General features: G+C 42.1%; 1 protein-coding gene across 1 annotated transcript in view; it reads left to right on the top strand.

Moving 5' to 3' along the window:
- The window catches only part of NPAS2 (neuronal PAS domain protein 2), a 53,772-nt gene that overhangs the window by 21,887 nt on the left and 15,264 nt on the right, over window positions 1-16,621 (top strand). Inside the window, exons 7-14 of the mRNA XM_041418025.1 lie at window positions 5,786-5,904; window positions 8,284-8,366; window positions 9,281-9,387; window positions 10,540-10,687; window positions 11,280-11,361; window positions 12,067-12,208; window positions 12,919-13,025; window positions 13,216-13,290. Coding sequence (XP_041273959.1) covers window positions 5,786-5,904; window positions 8,284-8,366; window positions 9,281-9,387; window positions 10,540-10,687; window positions 11,280-11,361; window positions 12,067-12,208; window positions 12,919-13,025; window positions 13,216-13,290 — 863 coding nt within the window. The remainder of the gene's footprint in view (window positions 1-5,785; window positions 5,905-8,283; window positions 8,367-9,280; window positions 9,388-10,539; window positions 10,688-11,279; window positions 11,362-12,066; window positions 12,209-12,918; window positions 13,026-13,215; window positions 13,291-16,621) is intronic.

Here is a 16,621-nt window from a genome sequence, read left to right as displayed (position 1 = left end):
GGCCATTGTACTGAGATGCCAAAGATAATTTTTTTCATGCTGAAGTAGGACAAATACCTGATATCTGCCAAGGTGACTTGTCACCAGAATTGCTGTCAGGGAGCCAGAACACACAATCTACCTTGAACTCATGCTACTCCCAGACAGGAGCAGTCACTGGCATCTTCACTGATCCCAGAAGAGGCAGGGACATGCATGTACAGGGCCCAGAAACTGCCCAGGAAAGCTGTCACAGTTCACAACAGGTATTTAGTCTTTCAGGAGATCACTGTCCCTGGAGCTCCTAGGGTCAGCTACAGCTGTGGGCTACAGGAGCTACACAGCCCAGTGCCAGGGTTAGCAAGAGCATGCACACTTTGAGTGGTCCTAGGAATCTGCAGAGGGCATTTCTGCAGCTGTATCTGCAGCAGAGATGTGACATGAGCTGCCTGCACATGAGTGAATCCCCATTGCATTGGCTGTGCCCAAGCGAGAGCAGCTGACCAGCGAGACAGCAGTGCAAGCTGTGCAGAGCGCCTGCATGAGTCACTGGCTGTGCTAAATCAAATACAAGAGATTAGATTTTCCATTTGGGAGGATTATATAATCATCATTAATTAAGCTTCAATGAGAAAAGCAGGACTGTAACCTGATGTGAAGATTCAGTAGTCCCGGGAGAGGAAAGGAGGTGGCCCATGGGCCACTCAGATGAGAAAGGTGGAATTCCTTTTTGCTTCTGTGAGAAATGCCTACTTGCTGTCAGATCATCAGGGTTGTTTTTGTTTTATTTGTAAATAGGAACTCTGCCCAATATTTTTATATATTTCAGGTTCTGGGTCTGTAGCCCAGATTTTAACGAGAGACATGAATGTCTGCAAACATCTGAGGGAGCTAAGTGCATCACTGTGCCTATTAACCAGTAGTACCTGATAAGAGAGAGTCATATCAGCATCACCAATGAATAATACAGTGGCTCAAACTCAGACTTGCCTGAGGGCTGAAGGGGAAGGCATGTAATAAAGGTAACTCTCCCCAAAAGTCCAAGGAAGTGCTCAGCTCCAGTATAAAATGTCAAATCAAGTGAGAATACATTATTTTATAAAGCCACTTAATAGCTCACTCAGATAAGAAATTATAAGATGGGTTGGATTTATTCTTCCTGTGAACAATGTTTGTACATTTGTAAACACACAAAGATCTCTCATAATTTTATATCCAAATATTGGCTCTGGTATCCTCTTTCTGAAGTGATACACTTGCTTAAAAACTCCTGAAAGGGACAAAACCAGAGTCCTCCCTTTCAAAGAGTTAATCAGTATTAAAAAGGACCACCAGCATCTTTTAAGTGATAGGTCTGTCCTTTCATCCAAAATCCCTGAAGCTTTTCTCTTGAAGAAATAGATAAGCATTATGTGAAAAGAGTTCCTAATCAAGTAATGTAATATTATAGTGGAATTTAAAATTATGCATCTTTGTTCCCAATTATGTGGAAACTCAGGAAGTTTCTGGTTACTGAATGCTAATAATAGCAGATACTCTACTGTTAGCTGATACATCTCTCAGATATAATAATAAACATCAAGAAAATTACTATGTTGAAGAGGAAAAAAGTCTTTAACTTTCAGAAAAATTAATTGCATCTGAATTAATTTTTAAAATAAGTAAACAGTTCATACAGAAGATACATTGATCTTGAGTATATGTATATGCTGAAACATCCGAAACAAGAATAACTCAATCCAAAATTAATATTTTTATCAGAACCAACAGCCACATATTATTATTTGCTATTAACAATATCATAGAAGCTGCAGCTAACAATATGCAGCACTCATGCTAGGCTCTATGCAAAGAAAACACACCATTCCTGACCTAAGGAATCTACTTGGGATTCATGTCAACACAGGATGGCCAGGGGAGAAACAGGAGGAGGAAAGAGGAGAGAATAGATCAAAGTGGACAGGTGATGTATGGACAGTGTCACTGTTACTCATCTACACAGCTACTGAGAGCGGTCTGCCTTGCCACCAGCACTTTAGATTTCTTCATTATATCTATTAATTGCCAAATATTCTGTTCATCTGAGACTTGAATTAATTTATATGAAAGAATTTTTATTTTATTCTGGTCTGTTTGGCTTGTATTTTTTGAAATCACTGTTCAGTTTGTTTGACAGTCACTAAGACTGGTTCTTTAAACGTTAACATCTCCTGACAAAGTAGGAAGGAGGGATTTCTTCTTTCAAATGGCATAAGCAGGAGGTTTGCTATCTTAGGAAGATTATGTTTTACACATTCCAAGTTGAAGTAAGATGACCGAGCAACTGACTGCTGTTCTATTATTAACTGAATAAAGTGGCATCTGGGGTTTTGAAAACATGTTTTCATTCATTTCATATGGCATGATTTCTCTCCCTGAGGATAAAAATCCTTTTGTCTGTGATAGTGAAGGGCTTGGTTCCTTGTGTATATTATTTATTTGTAACATTCTGTTCCAAGTGTCCTGGTCTTTAAAAAAAAAAAAATAAACAAAAGCAAAATCAAACAAAGATCTCTGTATAGGTAAATCCATTTCTTTGTGTCTTACAAGATACTTGCAGGTATTTAGTACTTCTACAAAAGAATTTTGTTGTACTCTAGGGGCAGCAGGCGTGATAGGTAAACACAAAAATGATTAAAATTCACACTAAGGAGCACTTAGTGCTTAGCTAGCTGATATATATGAGCCAGTTCTTTCTGATTATGTATTTAGCTTTGTCATGTGACCTTCTGATTCCTCACTCGACATATTTTGTCCCGATTATTTAACTGTGACACACGCAGGCCTTCATTTACCCAAGCTCACCTGTTTATGGCCAGCCTAACATTTTCATTAGGCATCTTCTGACAAAAGCACTCCAAGCCCTATATTTGACTGATAAATCTTAATATCGCTATAGCCTCAGGCTTGATCCTATATTTTCTGTTCCACTATTTTTCTGTGGCACTCTCAGAAAGTTCACTACTGAACTTTGCTACCTCAAGATGTTGTGTTTCTTTTAAAGAGACTTGGAGAGTCATAAAGTATGATTTTTCAGAAGGCTTTTTTAAAAGGTTATACCAGGATTGTGTTTTTTAAAAAATTCTTCTAATGTCCTCTTTTTTTTAACTACACTTCAAAATTCATCAACCAAAAAAGGTTGAAATTAACTGACCAGCTGCAAAGCAGAGCAAAGCAGGCTGTGCAGATAGAGCTGTGGAAAGAAAAGATACCAACAACCTGTCAGGCAGCAAAATAATTCAGAAGCAAATGTGAGTGGTTTTTTTCCTTTCAGTTATTGTAGTTGTCGTTTTCAGATGGAGATGTACTTGACAATGTAGTGGCTACCTGCCTGCATCATTGAGGCTTTTAACGCTCTGGACTTTGTCAAAGGCAGCTGAGTATGAGATGGCACAGTAGCTGTTCAAAGACAGGATAACATCCAGCCGGGCCAGCTGTGTCTCATCTCTTTGGGCTTATTCATTCACTGCTGCTTAAGTTCATCATTTCCAAATGTTGTGAGGAAATCCCAAATTACTGCCTAGCTGTCCTACACAATAATTATTACCCTCTTACTTTTACCTGTTGGAAATAGAATCCTATTTTGTAAATGCCACATTCGGGGATGTATTCTGCTGCCTTTTGGGAATATGTCTCAGGCTCGTGGCTGTTTACACCCAACAGCTGACATAAAAAAGCCATCTGCTGTCTTTGGTGTGACTCAGTCTCCGCTTCCTTCTACAACTGGTGTCATTTGCAAGCCCATGGTTCGCTAACTAGGTTAACTTATCATACCTGTATTTCAGAGGCTAAATGTGCATGTCTTGTTTTCATATCTTAGAGCCCAGACTGCAAGAATTTGCTACTGAACTTGGCTATTAGAGAGAGAAACAGCCCCACTGACTTCAAATGTCTCAACATACCACACAGCAAGCTCAGAAGTAACTTTTCACAATGCCTGTAATGCAGGTTTATAGCATTCCCATTAATTTTTAAACAGGACCAACTACAGAAATCAACAGGCTTGCACTAAATACAAATATCAGAGGTGGATCAGTAACTCTTTACTTAGGCTACTCATGTGTCCTGTAGAACTTAACTCTTCTTTTCTTCAACTTTTTGTGTTAATAATCACAAAGAAGCCTACATATAGACACATAACTTCAGGATCAGAATGGGAACATATATTCCTAGGGAGTCCCAAGAGCACGTGTGCTCTGCTGGTGAAAGGAGAATTTTGCCCATACTTTTTCTCTCTATACCCTCTCTCAACTATGAGAGAGGACTTGATCTCTGGGGATGCTCATGTCTGTGCTGTCTTCTCAGATAAAGAACTTTTCCTTTTTGGTGTAATATATATTGTGCACACAGTGGCCTAAACCTCTTAATCACAGGTGTGAATTCCACTCAGCATACTTTCTTTTCTGTCTCATGCCCTGTTATCCTTGTTACCAGTAATGCATCAATACTCTAAGGCTTTTAATAGGTTGAATTGAGTTCCAAAAGCACATGTGATCACTTGAGACTTCTTCAGCTCTGCAATTTGTGATAGTGAATGAAATTCCAGTGCAGAAGCACCCCAGGATAAAAATGGCTTGTTATCTTCTCCCCATATAGATACAAAGCTCTTCAGTTTCACAGTAGTGCTTTGTCCTGTGCAGAAGAGCCAAACTGTCTGAAACTTCATTAAGGTGGATGTAGGTGCCTGATAGTAAGGAAAGAGAGTTTCATATTAGTTTTAATCCCTATTAGCATTAAATTACCTCATATTGCTGAACTCTCGCTGCTAGGTAGGACCTTCTCTGCCCTTATGGGAGAAAGTCAGCTAGGCAGGGTAAGAATCCAACCGAGTTCCCACTGCATCCTGGCACACCATTTTCTTTTATAGCTGTGGGAGTGGGATTACCATCTCTAAACAGCTTGAATTTGGAGGAATAATTTGCATTATGTCATTCTGACACGGGACTGTGGGCTGGTTTTCAGCAACACATCCTTTTGGCAACACATCTCTGTGGCAGGAGGTGCTAGTGGGCTCTCAAAGTAGCTGAAGCCATGCAATCATGAAAGACACAGGTAAAAAGCATATACAAAATGTGTAGCCACATCACATCCAGTTTTTCCCTCTGCCCAGTGTTGGAGGACACAGCAGGCCCTCTGCAGACTCGCCAGATGTGCCCATCTCTGGAGGCCAGTGCCATACATGGGGGTCCCTTTTCTTCTTCTTCTTTAAAACAAGGAGAGCTTGAACATACTGGGGACAGTTCTTTCAGTGCAGAAAGGGAAGGCATTCTTCAGCAGCCAAGAATCACAAGCATCCTCCTGCTAGTTTGATGAAGCCTGCCTGGCTGTGGGCCCCGGTGTTTTGCCACTGATGACTTGACGAACTCTTTTCAGCTACCTCCTTTGCCAACACTTTTTTTCACTGCATCATGGAAGTTACAGCACTAGGCATGCTGCGGCATGTTTTTTTTTTCCTTGTGAGTGGTGAAAAAGAGCAATTGGATGCATGGGGTTTCTTTCCAGAAAACGGGTTTATGCTCTGTAATAAGGTTTGGCCTTATTTTTATCAGGATTAACCTGTAAAATTCATAGTTGAAGTTAAGCTCTGATGTCTTTCTGCCTAACATGACTGACTTGGATTTAAACATATGCATATCAGCTTTAAAAGCTTTTAGAGCACTTCTCTGAATAAAAATAGTATTAGTACACTTGGAGTGTGCAAAATATTCAGGGAGACCAAATCTTATATGACGCAAGACTCCAGGTCCCATTTTTTTCCCCTAACTAGTGCCTAACTCCACTTGCAATGGCTTTGATGAGGCTGTCCCAAGGGCTTACAGAACATCCCCAGGAAAGCAGATCTGCTTTGTTGCAACTGTTCGTTTGGCAACACCTCAGTTTCTAAAGGTAAGTGCTCACCCTGGGTGCTGTGCGTTTCAGAACCTCACTAAACACTTTCAGATGGGGTAACACAGAAGGTTCTTCATTTTGCTAATTGAATGGATTACAGGTATCATATTTCATGCATAAAAATCCAGTGAAGAGGATTATCAGTGCAAGCCAGGATCTGTGGAAGCAGTGTCACTTCTGTCCCCGTTGCACAGGATACAGAAACCCTCCTTGCAATAGGAATTGCAAAATCACTTTGAAATTTGGTTCCTCATTGCTGCTTTCTGTTCCTGCGATGGGACAAAGGTCTCAAGGGTCTTCTCCAGCCTAGCTAATTCTGTGATTCTGTGATTTTGTGATATAGATGACCACCAACACTTCTATTTGTGCTTCTAAGCGTGTTTGGTGGGCTACTGCTTGTTTCCCTTCTCACGAATCCTGGAAGTAAGATAGCTGCTTGTGGTTATAAGGATAGACAAACTAAGCTTGTGCCTAACACTGCTGTTCCCTGATCAACAAATGTGAACTACTGCATCAGGTGTCCTGTGCCCAGAGTTTAAGAGGTTTTTTTATGTAACTGAGATGTGACCAATATGAAAACACTGCTCCCTTGGCCTTGTTCCGTTACTGCTTTGGAACTTGCAGGGCATTCTAGACTGATCCCTGACCCTGCAGGCAAATTGAGTCCCTTCTGGGTAAGTGAGATTCCCATGAATCTTAACCACAATAATCATATTAGCAGAAGGGGTGGAGTTAAAGATTCTCTGAGAACCCTAAAAGCAAATTCCTTGTCTTTGGGTAGCTAGCATCTCAAAATAAACAGGGAAACAGGGCTACTTGTGGCAATGAGCTACTCAGTGCTAGGGAAGAAGCAGCTGCTGAACAGCCCTGAGAAGGTTTTAACTGCCACAGAGTCCTGAACACACATCTCTTCAGTTCACCTGGGTGACTTACCTAACTCCCACTCTTGACTTTCTACTGTAAAATGAATGTAAAATGTTTATCTGAACAGCTAAGGAAGACAGAATCAGCAATTTGGTTGCACACAGCAGTGTTTGCACCTTGAACTTTAGTGTATGATCTTGGCATCAGCATGGATTTTGGCCTAAACTGGAGAGAGGAGGAGAGAGGAATTCTAGATGTTTTTGAAGCCTTTTGCATCTGCACAGCTAGAGACTTCAAACAACTTTGTCAGCATTGATATGTATCAAAGAACTGCTTGATTGCAGTACACCTCAGCTTGTTCTCTGGTCCCAAAAGGGTTTAAAACATCAGTGATCTCCTCTGCCTGAGGGACAGCAGAGAGAGTAGCACTAATGGAAATGATGGGAAGCTGTCACTGAGCCCACAGCACGGGGGGGTATGGCATCAGGGAGCAGGGGAATAGCAGCACTGGGGGCCATGGGCAGGCTGCCCTTACCAGTGAGGATGGAGACCCGCCTGCAGGAGAGACACAGAGGACACAGGAACCCTGGATGCCACAAATCCAGAATGCTGATGCTGGGAAGTCCCAGGCCCCGAGCCTCCAGGCTGACTCTAGGCAGCTTTTGGAGCTGCAGTTGTCCCTGCAAAGCATCCAGTGGGAGAGGAGAGGTTGGCAGAGAGCTTTGAGTGGACAGTGAGGTGGCCATGGGGCATGCAGCCAGCCCCAGCCCATGCATGGGTGTGCACTGTGCTGCCATCCTTCCCTCTACTTCCCACCTCCACACAGCAAGTGACCACCACTGACTGCCTCCTGATCCTCATCTCTCTGGGGCAAGGCCGTCCTGCCACACAGAGAGCCCTGTGCCCTGCCTCGCATAACTCACTTATTAATTATCATGCTGATGAGCACCAAGGGGCTGCTGTGAATCTTGCAGGCCAGCTTGTTTGCTGTGGCAGTGAAGTGCAAGGCAACACTGACCCCTTTACCAACTGGACAGGTGCCATGCAGGCTGGCTGCCTGAAAAGGCATTTACTCCTCTGCAGCTACTGAGGGAGAAGGAAAGTGTCCCCCTTTCTCAGAGAACTTGGTGGGCAGACATCCAAAAAGACCAAGGGTGGTGGGTATCTTTAGTAACACAGAGGGAGTGAAGCAAGATGTGGCAAGTCCTGGTGGGATAAGGCACAGACTGGATGCTGGGAAAGCCCACGGCCATCACACCCCAGGCACCGCTTCAAAGCGAAAAAAGTTTTGGCACCCTGAGGCACAGTCTCAGCTCTTAAGTTCTTCTCCCTATCTCCTGTGAAAAATGTTGGCATTGATAAATACAATAGTTTGCTCTCTGGAATGGCCAGAAAATGGGTGAATCCTCTTTTTCTCCTCTTATGCACCATGTATTTATAGCTAACAAAAGCTAGATGAAGCAGAGGGGTGAAGCTCCAACTCTCAGTAAGTCAGTTTTCTCCACTGGACAGGAGATGTGCATCGTAGAAGAACCTCTAGAGGAATTCACATCAAGACACAGTCTGGAGTGGAAATTTTTATTCCTGGATCACAGGTTGGTGACAAGAAAAGCCCTGCTGGTTGTGTTTGGTGCTTTTCTGCTACTATTTCACAAATACAGTTCTCTCAAGTAGTGTTCCATTTCACATCTAAATCTCATGCACAGGAAGGCTGCCAACAAAATTCCTACAAAAGCTGATATTTACTATTTTACATTTACTTTTGCTTTTATTTTTAATGGGCTTTTAAAACAAAAGGACTCTATTTCTTCAGATGAATTTGTGATTAGCTTGTTCTTCCTTCCTTTAAAATTATCAACAGACCAAAGTCTGTCACATGGCAAAATGAGCTAATTATTATACAGCTGCAGAAATCCTTCCTTCCAAATCCAGTCATTGATTGCGTGTGTGCAATTCCCACTGAGTTATGGAGGGAAAGTCTATGCTGGCCTGAGGCATCTGTGCTGGCAAAGGTACAAAGCAAGTGCCTCAGCATGCTACAGATGAGCTCTCCAGGCACCCAGAGGAAAGCAGCACAGATGACTTCCTCTCTTATCCCGCCGGTCCCAGCAGATGATGGCTTCCAAACACCTCCCCACGCATTTTCCCCCGTATAAGGGCTGCAGGAGCCATTGCAGAGCCCCTGACCAAGCAGCAGCCAAGGAACGACTCCCTCCCAGCAGATTCCTCTGTAAAGGAACCTGAGAAGCTGCACTGCTTTCCACAATCATATTTTCCCTGGAGAAGGGGTGTTGTCATAGTCTTGTCTTGGTGGGATGGTGCCTGCCAGTATTGCTGCTCCCAGCTGGGTATCCCAAGCTCAAAGTGGGGGAAAGTGAGGATCCAGCCCCCTGAGGTGAACAACTATACACTGATAAGTAAAAGTAGATCTGGGCTGTTGGCATCTCTGCATCAACATGCAGAACTGCTCGTTCTGTGTTTTATGGACTCGTGTTGTGCCCAACCACAGAGCGCCGCCGATTATTGGATACTTGCCTTTTGAAGTGCTGGGTACTTCTGGCTACGACTATTACCACATAGATGACCTAGAGCTGCTAGCAAGGTGCCATGAACACTGTAAGTATCACATGGCCCAGGTTCCTGGGAAGTCACTGGACACTGGGACACCTCTTTTCAGTGAGAAGTTTTTTGGAAGGGGAGGTCTGACTCTTGCCTCAGCCTGTATATCTTAGCAGAGCTATAGCAGACTGCAGGCTCTGCAGCTGATTGGCATCTGGGACAGACTTACCAAGCTCTGAAAACACCATTTTCCCATCTATATCCCCAAAAGTAGCCAGTGAGGCTCACTGCAGGAATAAAACGTGCCAGATTTGACCCCTGTTCTATCGGTAAAGAACATGCAGAAATAGTTCAAGCAATTCTTGTGGATTATTACCCCTAATGTTGTTCACTGTGTATTTGGGATTAGCTGTGATTATTTAAATACAGTCTATTAGGATTTAATTGAAAAACTCTTTCACTAAATAAAGAAAATAATGCAATGCTTTTCAAATATTTGCTTACAGAACTGGCTGTAACATCTCAGATTACCACCTCAGCCTGTCTTGAAAGTATCCTGTCAACATTAGTTTTAATATGTTGACATTGAAATATAGAAAGGCTAAATATGTGGATGTTTGGGAACCCCTTGAAATCCCCAGGGGAAAAAAAGCAGAGATTATTTGGTTGGTGAATCTTCAAAAGCTTCAGTACACCCTGGTTTACTGTAGTTTGAATTCTTGTCAGTCTGGGAATTTTCTTTCAAATTATTTTTGTCTTTGCAGTGTTATCTCATATGCTTACTTCATTCTAAATCCGTCTGCACACAATACTCATCTTTTCAAGCATTTTTATCCTGTACTTTTCTGCTCTAGACCTTAAGATGATCACTCTTAGAAAATAATCCCAGGTGTCTAATTAAGCAGTATGTGATCAGCACATAAAGCTGGGTAAGATCTATGTTTAAATTGTAGCGGACACTAATTCATTAGTGTCCAAACTTAAGGTTAATTGTACTGCGTAGGAATGTACCATCCAAAGTGTCAGAAGAAGATACCTGCTAATCATTATGATTTTTGTTCTGTCAGAAGGCTGAGAGGAGCACATACTCAAATTGGTGCTTATACTCCTGTCTACTGATGACAGATATTTTTGTCACTTTTTTTCACATTTCATGTCATTTTCACATGGGAAATTGTGCTACAAGTTGTGTGTATTTTCTGCTGGCAGTGATGCAGTTCGGAAAGGGGAAGTCGTGCTGCTATCGGTTTCTGACCAAAGGACAGCAGTGGATCTGGCTCCAGACCCATTACTACATCACCTACCACCAGTGGAACTCCAAGCCAGAGTTCATTGTGTGCACTCACATGGTGGTAAGGTATGGAAAATCCTATCAACCGACCGGGACATAAAGAACAGTAAGATAGGAGCATCCTCATATCTGCCAGCATTTTCTTTTAAAAATATAACATCATTTACATAAAAAAAATTCATCCTGAACTTTATGAAAGAAATAGGGTAATTATAGAAAAATTATCAGACTGAACCTTAGTTTATGTTAAGCTTAAATTTTTTTCTGTTTAGGGGCAGATAAACTATGGCATTTTTTCATTTTGTACAAAATTAGAGAATAGACAGATCTCTTAAATATTCACTTTCTCTAATCCTTACATTGTTTTTAAAGAGATGTGTAGAAGCTTTCCAGTGAAGTCATAAAGTGGTTGTAGGATGTGAACTTGACCTTTTTATATCATTCTTTTTTTATGCATCTTGACTTCAAGATAGGAACAGAGCAAAACCTGAAAATTAAAACACTCTTAAATGTTATTCAGTAGCATTTGACTTAAGTCACTTTTCAGCTCTTCATTTAACCTGTAAAATGTACAGTAATTTGTTCCTCCACTCTCTTAAAGCACATTTTAAGAAATACAGCAGTTCCATGTTGATACATAGACTTGTTTTCCATTCAGTTATGCAGATGTTCGGGTGGAGAGGAGACAAGAGATGGGCTTGGAAGAAGTGTCCTCAGAGGTGGTGTCTTCAGCACTAAAGGTACAATGAGAAAAGTTTTTTTTCATGAATTTATGTAGTAATCACAACTTGTTCCTATGTTAACGCCACTGAAGACTCCAGCATTGCCTTTTTGCAATGTTGGTGGATTATCTCAACTTCAGAAATCATTGCTCATTTGGACTAATTTGACATAAATCAGGTGAGTTTATCAAAGGATGAACCTGGAGATAGTAACAGCCACAAATGAAGAGGATCATGGGCAGGGGCAGGGGCAGTGTGAGATATCTCAGTTTTCCTTGGCAAGGTACTACAGTTTAAAGATTCACTTGGACAAGTTCTGGCAATCAGCCCTCTTGGCTACACCTCAGTGATCTCTTGAGGAAAGACAGCAAAGCTCGTCCTCAGTGCACGGCCAAGTGTCTCGCAGAGGTTGCAGTTGCTGTCACATCCAACTGAACACAAAAGAAAGACTCAGAAAAACATCTGAAGGCACAAAGGGGCAGTAGCAGTAGCTTGCTCTTTATTTCTAGCTCAGTGATAGATGTTTGTAAAATGCATTAGTTGGATGCTGTTTGGAAGGGGCATTGACACCTTTGTCCAGGTCTTCTGCTCGCCTACCTGAGATTACTTCTGCTCAAGTCATTTTAGGTCTGCCAGAGAACTGAAGTGCAACCATTACTAAGTATCAAAATGCTTCACCTCTAACAGATGCAATAGCTGTTCTCCTTTTCTGGTTTGTTTTAGGAGAGTGGTGCCAGCTTGGATCCTGAACAGCACTTTAATGCACTTGATATTGGTGCCTCAGTCCTCAGCGCTAGTCGGACACCTTCAGTATCATCCAGGAGCTCGCCAAAATCTTCCCACACACCCAAGTCAGACCCAGCATGTGAGTGGCATTCTTGAGTTATGGAATTATTTTTAATTTAGCCAAGTTAAAGAATGTATGCTTATATAGCACAGCTGCTAATTTAACAGTAAATTATGAGGTATTGATGATTATGCACTGACAAAGAAGTGCAAAAGCTGAAATGGTAATGCACAGGAGGGAAGGTTCTAGCACAACCACCTAAATGCTGGAAGATGAACAGTGGGATTAGACATAAAATGTGCTGTTTCAATCTGTTACACTCTGTCTTTAGATTTGAGAGCACCAGTGTGAGCAATATGAGACTTCTCTAGATGTACATGAGTAGTAACAGCCTGTGGGTGACTCTCCTCTGGCCAAGATTTAGGCTACTCCATAGTTGACCAGGGTATACTCTTTCTGCTTCGTGATCTGGGAAAAAAGCCAATGAGCTAACCTAAATTTACAGTTATTTGGCCCATATAAAGTTCCAGCTGGTTTAGAACAGTTCATGGGTCCTTTTGCACTGCTCATTGGAGCATAGAATCATAATCTGTCTCATTTACTTTTGTCTTTGCCCAGACCCTCCTTATCAGTTTAATTTTATTGCCATTGAAGTCAACAAGAACAGCCCTGACCCCCACTAGAATTTAGCCAGGCCATTGCAATTTCTACCCAGGTCTTGTCATATTACTCACTTCAAACAGGGTTGATTTCCAGCATTAAAGATCTCACTGGTACTTTTCTTGCAGCTACACCAACAAAGCTGATTACGGAGTCTAACACTCCCTTGCCGAGAACACCAAGCACACAGCAGGATTTATCTGTGCACAGACTCAGCCAGCCTACTGCTCTTCAGGTAACTTCACAAGGAATCATGGAAACAGGCAGAGGGTGTAACAGCATGTGCCACATACGCAGCTTAGCAATTAAAAACAACTTACACAGAAGCCACGGCATTAGAAGAAACCTAAAATTTAAAGGAGCCAAACTTATAAATGAAGTTTTGGTTTGTTTTGTTTTTAACCTAGGTTTCTTTGCCTTCTCAGCTTCCATGTGAGCTTCTCCCACAGCAGTTGCTGCCTCAAGCAACTCTGCAAAATCAGCCTGCACCTCTGGCACAGGTTAGTTGGGGATTTGGAAGTGGAATAGGTCACTTGCTTATCTCCTGATGCTTTCTCATTTTGGGGCTTTTAAGTTACATCTCTAGTAACTAAAATCCCCAAATCCAAACTTTCAAACACTTAAAATATTGTGGGAAAGTAATCTGAATTGTACACTTGTATGTTTAAACACATAATTGCATGCAGGTGTTCAGAAGCCCAGGTGTGTGTAGGTTCAGGTGTGCAGGCATCTGTTTCACGAGAAGACAAAAAACAGATGGAAAAGACTTTTCAACTTCACTTTTACACAACCAGGTCCCTTCAAGATCAAATTCACAATGAGAATTAAAACCAAAAACTAACAGAGACATCCCGTCCTGCTAAAAACACGTGTTTGGCTGTGCTGATATAGAACTAACCAGCAGAAAAGGACATGCAAATTCAACAACACCCATTTTGTGAGTGTGCCAGTAATGGGGAGGATGCCACTGAAGACAAATTTCAGATTCCTCCAATCTATTAAACCATATCTCAAAAGCCCAAAACGTCACCTCAGGGTTACATTTGCAGTGGATTTTGAAGAAGCTAATTTGAGTACCATGTTCCCAGCTCATTGTTTTCTCCTGTGGTTCTGCTGTGATGATACACCCCATCATCCTCTGATTTTAGGAATGACAGAGTATTGCTGGATCTGGACTGCTTCTACCATTGATACCATATACGCACTCACAAGACCCCGGAGTTTATTTCTGTAGCACATAAAGCATACAAAGTCCTGAGGATACTGGCTTTGAAATAACAAATTCTCATTTATCTTCCATGTTTAATATTCTCTTCATGACTCCATGCTAGCATGCAGCGAATAAACAGCATATCAATTATCTGCTCTGAACATTCATTTTCTTTTACAGATACTTCTCTCCGTTATTCATTAATGCATTTTCAAACATCAATTAGTTTATGTATTATAAGTCTCTGTGTGTTTTGTTTGACTTTTTTCTACCTCCCTTTCTTCTCCATCAAAGCTCTTTGTGAAGAGAAGCTTTCCAGTTGTTTACCAAGACCCCTGCTGCCTTGTCCCTTCCCAGTGAAAGGCTCTTACTGGCACACCAGTTCCATTCTTTTTCTGACAAATTAGAGTGCCGTCCAGTCACTGTTTAAGCATCTTTGGGCCACCTAAATCTTGGTGAAAGGAAGAGGGCTGACTCGAGTCTGTCTACACAGGCAGCCCTCTGGCAGCAGTCACACCAGTACTCCTGGCAAAGCTCAGGATGAAGCTTGACATGGAGCAGGGAAATAACACCAGGACATTGCAGCTCAGGCTGCTGATATTCACACTCCATAGCAAAATTCCTGTAGAGAGTACCAAGTCTCCACACACTTGGGTGATTTTCATAAACTGTTATGAATGTTATGATACTACATTATATGTCCCACTTCAAAATAATTAACCTGTCAGCCCACAGCAATATAATTAATTATTCAAAAGACAAAGGTGCCTGCAGCACTAGGTGAGTCAGGGACGAAACCAGGTACATGTGCATCTCACCAGGAACACTTCCTTGGCTTCCTAGCTGACCATTTCCTAGCAGTTTAGTGGCAAAACACAAGCCCATTGCTTGTAGAAATAGTGTGGCCAGGTGCCCCCCTGCCAGCTTGCAAGGAGGAGCTGCACAGGTTTCTCTCTGCTGCCTTTCTGCCACTTGTCCTTAGCTGGAGGTGACTGATGGTGGGAGCTGGAAGGCCCTGGGTGTCCTTGTGGCCAACATTTGGCTACAGGGTGGCAGCAGCAGGGAAAACATTATAAGTGGCCACAACTGTGTCTGCAGTGAGCAGCTAGCTGCTGCCTCGGGCACCATCTGCTTGAACTTTGAGTAGTTTTATTTCCAGCAAAGGCTGTAATGGTTTTGTCTCCACTGAAATGTGATTTTAGCTTATGCCTTGCTTGTGTGAATGAACAGACAGCACAGTGTCACCCTAGATGTCACCTGAATGTAAATGGTTTGCTTTAAACCAAGTGCTCCTAATTAGAATATTTGTTTGTTTGCCTTCTTCATTGTCATAAATTAAAATCCCCTGCAACACAGCGGATGTTGATGACTGAATAATAATTAACACTAATAATCCGTTTGGGATTGAGCAGGTGTTATTCAGATGACAGAAAGAAAGAACAAGTCGTTCGGTGAGCTGCAAAACTAATGAAATCCAGTTTCCCAGGGGCTGTGCCTTGCAGGGCTGGTGCATGGGGCCAGCCTTTCCCACAGGCGCATGGGATGAGTGGATCCTTCTCTCCTTTGCTCAGCTAAAGCTTCCGTGAAGCTACAGCAATCTGGTATTTTTGACACTCTCACAACTCTGTTGAATGTCTCCAGCAAGAAACATGGCTCATCTCTTGGGCCAGAAGAATCGAAAGAAAGTTGGAAGGTAGGCAGAAAATAAAGTTTTAAAGGAAACTGAGCTACAAAACAAATAGGATTTATTTTCTTCACCCAGCTACGTATTGTCATGACACTTGTAGGAACAAATTGTCTTGGGACATCTATCTTTTTGTTCATCACATTAGAAATGAGGAACCATCCTGACAGACAGAGGGGCCATAGGTCCCCCTGCTGGCTGCAGCCCCCCAGCAGCTAGAGAGAGGGAGTAACCCTGGCACTGTGGGGTAGCACTCAGTGGAGAAAAACATCGCTCCTTGGGCATGGTGGAGGAGAGGAATCATAGCATGGAAGTGCCAGTCCCTCTGCCTGGGCTGTAGAGCCTCCCTGGACCGTCACCAGCACTAGTGCATCAAGCCCCTCCCTACCAGAACATCTACTGACATGATCCCAAATGTGTCACTTTATTTTACTTTTTTTTTTTTTTTTAAGAAATCAGACTAAAATTACTGCTGCTGTGGGTTTTGCTTTCTTTTGGTTGGTTGGGTTTTTTTTTTTTGCCTGCATTAACAAACCTTGATTAAACTGGTGCAGCTATAGAGATCTCACAGGTTTAGTCTCCCATGTTTGACTGTATCTATGAAGATGACACTTTTCTGTGTATTACATGCACTTATCTAAGAATTCTGTGGACATCTGTAAAGACCTAAGTGAAATGAAGAGCAACTTCATCTGATGCCAATGGCAGAGTTAAAGCTGGGGAGTGTTGTCTGTGGAATGTTTTGAGTTAAGGTCTTTTAATTTATTATACAATTAGAGATTTCTCCCTTAATTAGTAAAGCGATTAATGATCTTGAGTTAAATACTCTCTGGAGCAGGTCAATTGCTGTTAGTGTCTCATTGTACAAAAACAATAGAAGCTCTGTAAGCACAGGGGTCATGGTTAGAGTTATCAACAATTTGGGGGTTAGAGTGGG

The sequence above is a fragment of the Onychostruthus taczanowskii genome, unplaced genomic scaffold (genome assembly GCF_017590055.1).
Source record: "Onychostruthus taczanowskii isolate IOZ18803 unplaced genomic scaffold, ASM1759005v1 scaffold58, whole genome shotgun sequence".
NCBI classification, from domain to species: Eukaryota; Metazoa; Chordata; class Aves; order Passeriformes; family Passeridae; genus Onychostruthus; species Onychostruthus taczanowskii.
Note: the sequence above shows the minus strand (reverse complement) of the source record. Positions and strands in the feature narration are given on the sequence as shown.